At 37.5% G+C, this 11990-nt stretch overlaps 2 protein-coding genes across 2 annotated transcripts; both read left to right on the top strand.

Annotated features, from left to right (window-relative positions):
- Positions 1–920: 920 nt before the first annotated feature.
- On the top strand, positions 921–3043 carry LOC143029144 (tRNA endonuclease ANKZF1-like). The gene is made up of 2 exons (XM_076191608.1): positions 921–2678; positions 2930–3043. The coding sequence occupies exons 1-2, from the start codon at positions 921–923 to the stop codon at positions 3041–3043; spliced, it is 1872 nt and encodes a 623-aa protein (XP_076047723.1).
- Positions 3044–6007: 2964 nt separating this feature from the next.
- On the top strand, positions 6008–11210 carry LOC143029138 (tRNA endonuclease ANKZF1-like). The gene is made up of 3 exons (XM_076191594.1): positions 6008–7186; positions 7295–7926; positions 11141–11210. The coding sequence occupies exons 1-3, from the start codon at positions 6008–6010 to the stop codon at positions 11208–11210; spliced, it is 1881 nt and encodes a 626-aa protein (XP_076047709.1).
- The last annotated feature ends 780 nt before the right edge of the window (positions 11211–11990 follow it).

Here is an 11990-nt window from a genome sequence, read left to right as displayed (position 1 = left end):
TTTGGGTATTATTGTGATTAAATATCGAAAATTCCTTTTCTGATATTTTGTCTATTTCTTTATACTTCTTAATGGCGGTATATACATCCAGGTTTTCTTATGCGAGATATGACGCGGAAAACAAAAAAATTATTTCTGTGTTTGAGATGGCATGATAGGGAAATGTTATTGAGCAGTCTGCAGAACTAGTTTTTGAAAATATTGGGGTTATTTTTGGCAGTATTTACGGGTATATTTGCACACATGAAATGATGTAAATGTTTGCATAATAATGTACATTTGAGGTGATTGGTAGGGACAAGGGTATGGCATGAAGAACAGTTTTTTGTTATGTTTGTTTTTGTTTTTGTGTTAGTTGTAGTGTTCATGGTTATGTTTGTGTTAGAAGATTAAGGAATGTGAACTATTGAAATTGAACTAATTGTTCAAGATTACTTACTTGATGTACTTTTTCATCCTTGCACTTGATATACACCTTGCAGTCTCTTGTCCATGTCGAGATGATCTTCCCTTGTTCTTTAAGTATATTGAACTTAACATTGAAAATATAATTTTGATATCAAATTACATTTGCTCCTCTTTTTCTATATTACTTGAAATGACCTCCAAACCAGTAATATCAAAAGTCCTCCAGAAGTCTGTACCATGTTGTCACTTTACGAGTGATTGGTTCTGCACGAGACTGAAGTATTACAAAATGACGTACTGATAGTTGAAACAAATTGTAATTACACACGTGTCAAATTCGAATAAAAAGTTAGTAAGGCATCAACTGATATTGATTGTTTACTGTCATAAAAGATTCATGCTCGTGGAGGGGACGTTATTCAGCACCCGAATTGTTAAATCCGAGATCTTGTGTCTTCGGTCCTTTTCTGAATTAAAAGGATCCCTTGAGAAGACCTGTTAGGGGAGAAGCAATGGTAAGCAAAAGGAGTATTTGGAATAAGGAACAAATTGTTCCTTTGATGATTGGACTACGCTTGGCTAAAGGAACTATGGAACATTTGAAGTTCTCCAAAGCATCAACACCACCAGAAGAAAATTGTGCCGTTGGACTTCCACTGTTTAATACAAGTTTGCCAACATCAGCGGTTTCCATGAAATGTTCTTATTGCAACCTCAGCTTTGCATCACGCCAAGAACAAGTGAACCACTATGGCCAGGACCTTCATCGAGCCAATCTGAAACGCTCTATGGAAGGAAAAAAAGTTCTTACAGAGGAACAGTTTATGAATACTATCAGTAGTTCTTCAGAGTCTGATGAAGAGGATCCACAAGAAATAAGTGAAGAAGATCAGAGGACTGCAGTTCTTCAAAGACAACCTCAGATCTACTTTGTCAACACTGATGGGATAGTATTTTCCCTCTTTCGCTGTCTTCTCACTGGTAAAAAGAGAGAGATGTCAAGTGAAGAGGAAGTGATTCAACAGGCAATGGCAGTGCATTATAAGTGTTATTGGTCCATCTTGATGATTGGAGGGGGACATTTTGCAGGAGCTGTCATCAAAGGTGAAGAGATTTTAGCACATAAAACTTTCCATAGCTATACTGTTAGATCTAAACAAGGAGGATCACAAAGCAGCAAAGATAACAAGAATGGTAATACTCATTGTAATTCTGCTGGGTCATCTCTTAGAAGACATAATGAGCAGTCCTTCATGCAGCATGTACAAGAAGTACTTCAATCATGGCAAGGACATTTGAACCAGAGCCACATTATTATGCTTCGAGCAACAAATACAAATAAAAAGGTCATTGTTGGTGGACCAGACCCTCCACTTAAGGCTGATGATTTACGGATAAGAACCATACCATTCAGCACAGAGAAACCAACTTTTAAGGAGGTCCGGAGAGTGCATACAGTATTATCAGAGATCACAGTTCATGGAACAGAAGATGACCTCCAGTCAGAAATAGCAAGTAGAGTGAAAAGCCTCCCTGGAAAAAATGTCTTGAAACCATCATCTCCAAAAAAGAAAATAAACGAAGTTAAGGAAAAGAAAGTTATCAGACATCAAGAATCTTGTACCTTCAATGGAAGTGATGATTCGTCTCTCAGTGAAGACTCTGAGTATGGACTCTGTGTGAGCACAAACAGGTTCAGCCCCTTGCAATTGAAAGAAATGGATTGTTATATTCCCAAAAACAAATCCAAAAGAAGACCTCATAAGAACAAAAGACAATTACCTAAGGAGAATTCTAAAGCTCACAAGTCTCTGCCAGAAGTGAGGAATTTACTTTACACAGCATGCAGGTCAGGAGATATAAATACTTTGAAGGCTATTATCACGTATGCGCATGATTCAGAAGGTGACCAATTTGAAGGTAATTTGAGTAATGAAGTGAGAGAGTCAATCAAGGCATGTCAAGAAGCTGTCATTCCCCGATCTTTTACTTTTGGGAAAGATGAACTTTCTCTTCTTCATATTGCTGCCACAGCCTGTCAGAAAGACGTCATCTGGTATCTAATGGAAAATGATTGTGACCCAAGTATTAAAAGCAAAAAGGGAGAGCTGCCATACAAGATGACAACAAATAAGCAAATACGGAACACCTTCAGACGTTTTATGAGTACATACCCAAGTAAATATGACTACAAGGAGGCAGGGATATTGAGTGCTCTGTCTGAGGAACAAGAAAAGGAACAAGCAGCTCGGAAGGCAGAAAAGAAACGTGTACAGAGAAAGGCTAAGCGGGAAAAGGAAAAGGAAAAAAAGAAAATTGAGGAAGAAAGAAAAATGGAATTAGCAGAAAGAAATACTTTCTTATCAATGACTGATCGAGAAAAGAGGGCACTTGCAGCAGAACGACGACTTGCAGCACAGCAAGAGAGCCAGCAAAAAGCAGCAGACAGGAGTAAATCCATTTCCCAACAGAGGTGTTTCCAGTGATGAATTCCACTACCTAGATTACATTTTTTGCTCAGTGTCCTGTGTTAAGGAGCATAAAAGCAAAAATAAGTCAAACTGAAGGAAGTAAATTATTGTGTCTGTATGACTTCAAGCTAGCAGAAAACTCAGGAATTGCCTCATCTGCTTGAATTGCTACTGACTAAGGCAGTACCCCCTTGAGTTATAAGATCATCTTCCCGAACCCCCAATAATCTGACAATGAAGAGAATGGTAATTTATTGACTAACTCATAAAAGTACAATAATTCTGCAAAGGATATTATGAAATTATTCAAATGTTAATGACTTTATTGAGAAGAAACATCACACACACACACACACACACACCAGATTGAACTATTGGTAATCAACACTGTTGATTTAGAAACCAGCGTAGAACAGTGAGATTGAAGGAACACACACTGCTAGTACGGAATTTCATAATCCACAACTACCACTATTTAAAATACGTTTTTCGCCAGCCATCTAAGTACCCCTAGAAATCTTCTTGTGAACCCCAGTTTGAGTACCCCTGGACTAAGGGATGCCCATGAACAATCTCATCCCTTTGGCCCACTCTCCTGATGCTGAGTTATTGCTACTTTGTCATGTAAACAATGTGAATTAAATATTCACTATGATCTTGGATCACGTGTTGGACTCGTGATCGACAGCTATTTCCCTCCCTGAAGAGAGCTCAGAGCTTATATATGACCGATCTATGTGTAATGCTGTGATCTTTAGACGCGCGCGCGCACACACACGCACACAAAATAAGTGTTGGAGTAACGACTCGCAGCGCAGTGATACTGAAATTATTTCAGTGTGTGTGTGTGTGTGTGTGTGTATGTGTGGGTGTGTGTGTGCGTGTGTGTATTTGTGTGTATGCGTGTGCACGCGTGTGTGTGCGCGTGCGATGGTTGTGTATGTGTGCGCGCGCGTGTGTGCGTGTGTTCGTGTGTGTGTGCGTGTATGTAAACACAGACACACACACACACACACATATATATATATATATATATATATATATATGCAAAGAAAGCACAAAATACACGTGATAAACTATCTTTGCAGAAACCACGGGGAAATTTAAAAAACAGGTACCGAAAGTTTTCGTCTATTTAGACATTTTCAAAGGTACAAAAAAGCAATACAGAAAAAAACAATAAATACATAAGAAGACAAGGATACTCGGAGAGGTCCCATGTTACATTTTATCACACACAATTTTGTCAATAATAAAATTGTCCAATTTAAATAAACCCAAACTCAAGTTCATGTTATTTCCAAAATTTCTTTTTATAAAACAAGATTCAATAATATTTCTTTCTATAATATTAATACAAGAAGTAATTATTTTAGAATTTCCCCAGTCAATATTATGACCATCATCCCTTTGGTGGACAAATAATCCACTGGACACTTGCCCCGTTCTAATACTATATTTATGTTGGCCTATACTTTTTTCTTAGCCTTTGCCTGTTTGGCCTATATAAATAAGATCACAGTTTTTACATGGTATGTTATAAATACATCCTTCTTTACTTCTTGGAGAATTTTTAATTAACAGACTCTTAATGTTATTATTATTTTTGAATACTATTTGGATTTTCAAAAAATGCTAGGAAGGTGGATTAAATTTTCGTGGTACGGAATCGTTAACATATTTTTTATAATTAAATGGTTTGACCTGCGAAGTATTAAGAAAACATTTCCTAGCTTTGATTTTTGTTTTATCAATAAGATGTTTTGGATATTTTAAATTTTCTCCAATGTCATAGATGAATTGTATTTCTTGATCCAAGAACTCAGGGAAACAAATTCTATAAGCTCTCAGGAACAGAAGAAAAAACTGACTACTTGGATTTTTGACTGTGATACAAGTAAAAATGAAGATAGAGACTCCGCCGCCTTTTTGGATCTGTCTATTAATACTGTAGGGAGTATAGTCTTGTTGGAAGTTTACTAGACATCCTGGGTCAATCCATGTTTCGCTTATCACTATAACGTCAAAGCTTTTATTGAGTAACATGAGATAACAGTCAATTTTCTGATAATTAGTGTTTAGGCTCCTTGCATTAATGTGAATTAGTGTGAAACCATCAATATCACGAAATACTGTGTCAAATTGTGTATCACTATAGTAATCGCTGTCAATTGTTAGTTTTGAGTAGAAATTGAATTCGGGGTCAATTTAGGTTTTATTGTCATTAAATATCGAAAATTCCTTTTCTGATATTTTGTCTATTTCTTTATACTTCTTAATGGCGGTATATACATCCAGGTTTTTTGATGCGAGATTTGGCGCGGAAAACAAAAAATTCATTTCTGTGTTTCAGATGGCATGATAGGGAAATGTTTTTGAACAGTCTGTGCAGAACCAGTTTTTGAAAATATTGGGGTTATTTTTGGCAGTATTTACGGGTATATTTGCACACATGAAATGATGTAAATGTTTGCATAATAATGTACATTTGAGGTGATTGGTAGGGACAAGGGTATGGCATGAAGAACAGTTTTTGTTATGTTTGTTTATGTTTTTGTGTTAGTTGTAGTGTTCATGGTTATGTTTGTGTTAGAAGAATAAGGAATGTGAACTATTGAAATTGAACTAATTGTTCTAGATTACTTACTTGATGTACTTTTTCATCCTTGCACTTGATATACACCTTGCAGTCTCTTGTCCATGTCGAGATGATCTTCCTTTGTTCTTTAAGTATATTAAACTTAACATTGAAAATATAATTTTGATATAAAATTACATTTGCTCCCCCTTTTCTCTAATATTTGAAATGACCTCCAAATCAGTAATATCAAAAGTCCTCCAGAAGTCTGTACCATGTTGTCACTTTACGAGTGATTGGTTCTGCACGAGACTGAAGTATTACAAAATGACGTACTGATAGTTGAAACAAATTGTAATTACACACGTGTCAAGTTCGAATAAAAGGTTAGTAAGGCATCAACTGATATTGATTGTTTACTGTCATAAAAGATTGATGCTCGTGGAGGGGACGTTATTCAGCACCCGAATTGTTAAATCCGAGATCTTGAGTCTTCGATCATTTTCTGAATTAAAAATATCCCTTGAGAAGAACTGTTAGGGGAGAAGAAATGCCAGGCAAAAGAAGTATTTGGAATAAGGAACAAATTGTTCCTTTGATGACTGGACTACGTTTGGCTAAAGGAACTATGGAATATTTGAAGTTCTCCAATGCATCAACATCATCACCATCTGAAGAACATTGTGCCGTTGGACTTCCACTGTTTAATACAAGTTTGCCAACATCAGCGGTTTCCATGAAATGTTCTTATTGCAACCTCACCTTTGCATCACGCCAAGAACAAGTGAACCACTATGGCCAGGACCTTCATCGAGCCAATCTGAAACGCTCTATGGAAGGAAAAGAAATTCTTACAGAGGAACAGTTTATGAATAATATCAGTAGTTCTTCAGAGTCAGAGTCTGATGAAGAGGATCCACAAGAAATAAGTGAAGAAGATCAGAGGACTGCAGTTCTTCAAAGACAACCTCAGATCTACTTTGTCAACACTGATGGGATAGTATTTTCCCTCTTTCGTTGTCTTCTGACTGGTAAAAAGAGAGAGATGTCAAGTGAAGAGGAAGTGATTCAACAGGCAATGGCAGTGCCTTATAAGTGTTATTGGTCCATCTTGATGATTGGAGGGGGACATTTTGCAGGAGCTGTCATCAAAGGTGAAGAGATTTTAGCTCATAAAACTTTCCATAGCTATACTGTTAGATCTAAACAAGGAGGATCACAAAGCAGCAAAGATAACAAGAATGGTAATACTCATTGTAATTCTGCTGGGTCATCTCTTAGAAGACATAATGAGCAGTCCTTCATGCAGCATGTACAAGAAGTACTTCGATCATGGCAAGGACATTTGAACCAGAGCCACATTATTATGCTTCGAGCAACAAATACAAATAAAAAGGTCATTTTTGGTGGACCAGACCCTCCACTTAAGGCTGATGATTTACGGATTAGAACCATACCATTCAGCACAGAGAAACCAACTTTTAAGGAGGTGCGGAGAGTGCATACAGTATTATCAGAGATCACAGTTCATGGAACAGAAGATGACCTCCAGTTAGAAATAGCAAGTAGAGAGAAAAACCTCCCTGGAAAAAATGTCTTGAAACCATCATCTCCAAAAAAGAAAATAAACGAAGTTAAAGAAAAGAAAGTTATCAGACATCAAGAATCTTGTACCTTCAATGGAAGTGATGATTCGTCTCTCAGTGAAGACTCTGAGTATGGACTCTGTGTGAGTACAACCAGGTTCAGCACCTTGCAATAGAAAGAAATGGATTGTTATGTTCCCAAATACAAATCCAAAAGAAGACCTCATAAGAACAAAAGACAATTACCTAAGGAGAATTCTAAAGCTCACAAGTCTCTGCCAGAAGTGAGGAATTTACTTTACACAGCATGCAGGTCAGGAGATATAAATACCTTGAAGGCTATTATCACGTATGCACATGATTCAGAAGGTGACCAATTTGAAGGTAATTTGAGTCATGAAGTGAGAGAGTCAATGAAGGCATGTCAAGAAGCTGTCATTCCCCGATCTTTTACTTTTGGGAAAGATGAACTTTCTCTTCTTCATATTGCTGCCACAGCCTGTCAGAAAGACGTCATCTGGTATCTAATGGAAAATGATTGTGACCCAAGTATTAAAAGCAACAAGGGAGAGTTGCCATACAAGATGACAACCAATAAGCAAATACGCAACACCTTCAGACGTTTTATGAGTACATACCCAAGTAAATATGACTATAAGGAGGCAGGGATATTGAGTCCTCTGTCTGAGGAACAAGAAAAGGAACAAGCAGCTCGGAAGGCAGAAAAGAAACGTGTACAGAGAAAGACTAAGCGGGAAAAGGAAAAGGAAAAAAAGAAAATTGAGGAAGAAAGAAAAATGGAATTAGCACAAAGAAATACTTTCTTATCAATGACTGATAGAGAAAAGAGGGCACTTGCAGCAGAACGACGACTTGCAGCACAGCAAGAGAGCCAGCAAAAAGCAGCAGACAGGAGTCAATGCATTTCCCAACAGAGGTGTTTCCAGTGATGAATTCCACTACCTACCTAGAGTTATTGCTACTTTGTCATGTAAACAATGTTAATTAAATATTTACACCAGTCAAGAGGACCATTTATGGTGAAAAGATATCTCGGAAGATAAAAACTAGGTCTTTGTATCTGCACTGAAGATGTAATTATACGAAGGCGCTCTGCTTGGTTAGTTTACTTTTCCTAGTGGTTACTTACGCATATATATATATGTGTGTGTGTGTGTGTGGGTTTGTATGTATGTGTGTGATTCACTATGGTCTTGGATCACGTGTTGGACTCATGATCGACAGCTATTTCCCTCCCGGAAGAGAGCTCAGAGCTTATGTATGACCGATCTATGTGTAATGTTATGACCTTTAGACGCACATACACACACACACACAACAGGTGTTGGAGTAACGACTCGCAGCGCAGTGATACTGAAATTATTTCAGTGTGTGTGTGTGTATTTACCTAGTTTTACCTAGTTGTATTTTACGGGAAGGTGAGCTATCCTCGTGGTGTCTCGTCTTCATATCTCATTTTATCTAAACTATTTTTAAATTCATGTATTGTTTTTGCACACACCACTTTCTCATCTAACTTGTTCTAACTGTCTATTACTCTGTGAGGAAAGCTGTTCTTTTTCAGATCTCTTCTATAGCTCTTTTCTATTTTCTTTCCGTGTCCTCTTGTATTTCTATCATCCCATTTTATCAGATTCTCTCTATCAATAACACAACGTAACATTTTTTTTTCTTCAAAAGTTTTGTTTATTGTATTTTTTTAGAGTTTATTAATCCATTTTTCCTGCTGATTTCAAATATGCAATTATTTTTTCTGTATCATCGACCGTTATATAAATACATATAATTTCAATGTTACCATGTATATTTTGGAATTGTTATGTGGTCTGCTACTAAATGTTTATCTAATTTTCTCTTTCAGATCAATGACTGAACTATTTACCTGTTAAGATGGCTACTAGAGGATGTGAAAATTCTCCTGATACATTTTGCTATGTGTGTGGTTATTATATTGGGAAAAAACAAGTACTACATAAGATCGTGAGAGGTGCTAAAGTGTGGATAGCGTACAGACTCTATTTCGGAATGCCCATGGGTGACCAGGACAAGCCATGGGCACCTCATGTGATATGTGGAAGCTGCCGATCTACTCTAGAAGGATGGCTGAGAGGTACAGTAAGGGCAATGCCTTTTGCCATTCCTAGAATATGGAGAGAGCCGAAGAACCATCACGACGACTACTACTTTTGTATGATTGATGTGACGAAGTACAGGAAAGTGAAAGGAAGACAAGCTCTGCAGTATCCAGACATACCATCATCTAGAGCACCTGTCCCACATGATGATAGCTTACCAGTACCATAACCACCAGAAAATGCAAGTTTATTTTTATCATACTCTCTTTACTTTTAATTAACTTCAATATTAAGTACTTAGTATACATTCACTTTCCTAAAGATATATGGAATACTAATGCTATTCGTCTTTGTTGAAGTTGCTATATTTAGTTATTTCTTTCTTTCCAGATGGAAGATGCAATGGAAATTTCATCTGAAGGGTCAGCAGGTAGCAGCAGCCATGAAATGGGAGACGAAGATTTCGCACCAAGAACGACTTCGGAGCCTCACTTTCCAAGTCAGAGTGAGCTAGATGACTTAATCAGAGACTTAGGTCTTACTAAGTCAGGAGCTGAGCTTCTTACATCAAGGATGAAAGAATGGAATCTACTAGGAGAAGACTGCATGACATCTGTGTACCGGAAACGAAAACGGAAACTGGAAACTGGAAAGAGCGATGACGAAAGTTGAAAGAGAAGCTTGGTGTTCATTTCGTGATGTAGTTCGTGGATTCCTAGGAAATCACAAGGACCCTAATTATAAACAAATAGTGGCAAAGCTTATTGAGAACTTCAGGAAACTTGGTTGTCGTATGTCCTTGAAGATACATTTCTTGCATTCTCACCTAGATTTCTTCCCCGAAAACTTGGGGACTGTCAGTGAGGAGCATATATCGCAACTATGGAAAGAAGATATCAAGGACGATGGAATACTGCTATGATGGGAGATTACATATGGTCACTAGTCAGAAAAGATGAAAGCATGCATTCTAGAAAATCTCGATCGTCAAAGCACTTTTAATCATGAGAAGAGTCATCAAAACACTTGCAGTTGCAAAGTTGTGTTGTTTATTTTGTTCTTACTAATATTGTAGCTCTTAAATACACTTCATATTATGAAAAAAATACTAGATGTTGTATAATTATCCTTAGAATGCTAAAGTAGATTGAATCAATTAACTACTGTAGAGAAAGGTTGCGTATATAACAATAAAATATAAAATCAAGAATAAATCAAGAATTATCGATGTTACGTCAAAACGAATGTGATATCTGGATTCAGTGACACGAAATACATATATAAACATGAAAAAATACAAATAAACAAAACATGTGTTACATTGTGTAATTTCTATGCCTTTCATGATTCTGTAAATAGCTATCAAATCTCCTCTCTCTCTTCTTTGCTCTAGTGTCTGTAGTTCAAGTTTTGCTAGTCTCTCTTCATATGATAGTTTTGAGAGTGTTGGTGCCAATTTTGTAATTGCTCTTTGTATTCTTTCAAGTTTTTTTTTATACATTTTTTTGTAATTGGTGACCATATCGTTGCTGCATATTCCAATCTTGGTCTTATCAGTGTGATTAGAATTTTCTTCGCCATTTCTTCATCCAGGTATGTAAATGCTACTTTGATTGTTCTTATTAGATTATAAGTTTCTCCAAAAATCTTATTTATATGTTTCTCAGGTGACATATTATTCATAACAATGACTCCCAGGTCCTTCTCATTTTCTACTTTTATTAGTCCTTCTTCTCCTGTTACTCTGTTTTTGTTTTTTCCAAATTCCATTATACTACACTTTTTTGTATTGAACTCCATCTCCCACTTCCTACTCCATTCCTGTACTTTATTTAGATCACTCTGTAGTGATTCACAATCTTCTTCCGTGTTCACTTTTTTCAGTAGTTTGTCATCATCTGCAAAGAAGCTCATATAGCTTTCATTTCCTTCATCCATATCATTAATATATATGTTGGTCTTGCAATAAGGCCCAACATAGGAGGGTTCGTTTCAAATAAGATCTGGTAGCGTGGTGAAGGTTTGGCGGTCTTCGTGGAGGTCGAACGAAACACGTGGTGCTTGTCTTTAGCCTTTGGTCTTTCTCTCTTTATTTGTGAGAAGTAAGGGTTTATATACAAGGTGCCGGCTAGGTTGCCGACGAGAACATCAGAACATAGGTGCTGGTTTTTCCGGCATCTTAAAATCTAGCTGACTTTGAGAACAAGGTAAAAATACAGGAGGAGAATTAATATACAATGGAACAGAGGTTTCCCGGAGGGAACCTTGTATAATATTAAACTATCCTTTCGTGGCAAAATCTTCCTGGCTGTTGGCACTCGAAAGGACAGAATGTGCCGTTGGAGTCTCGGAGCTAGGCCTGCGAACTTAACCGCAAGACTGACCATAGGCCAACCTTATCGTGGGAACGCGGCGTCAGTGCCAACTCACTCTAGCTGCACTTCGATGCATCGCTGTGAGTGACGCTAGCATCTGTCGAGGAGATCTAGGAGATTTGTCGTAGATATGCCTTGTAGAGTGTGCAACAGGGGCTCGGCAACGCTCTTGTCGTCCGTCCCCGCGACGACTTCTTGAGCTGGAGGTCCACATAGGCTTGGTATACGAACTGTTTAGGGATAAATTAAGAAAAAAAAAGGGTGCCTAGGTGAAGGGGTTAACCTTCCCTGAATGGCAAGGGTGAAACTGCACAGGGTAGGAAAGAAGGACAGATCATGAACTGATTGTGTGAATCATGAATGATAATCATTTGTGAAATAGATACCTTGCTTTGTTTTAGGGCTACTGAGCGATTTATACCAATCTATTCCTGAGGCTATAACGAGGTGGAGGGATCAGTTGAGTGGTTGAGGTG

This window comes from Oratosquilla oratoria, chromosome 1 (assembly GCF_046742065.1).
Source record: "Oratosquilla oratoria isolate Oo_2021 chromosome 1, ASM4674206v1, whole genome shotgun sequence".
NCBI classification, from domain to species: domain Eukaryota; kingdom Metazoa; phylum Arthropoda; class Malacostraca; order Stomatopoda; family Squillidae; genus Oratosquilla; species Oratosquilla oratoria.
Note: the sequence above shows the minus strand (reverse complement) of the source record. Positions and strands in the feature narration are given on the sequence as shown.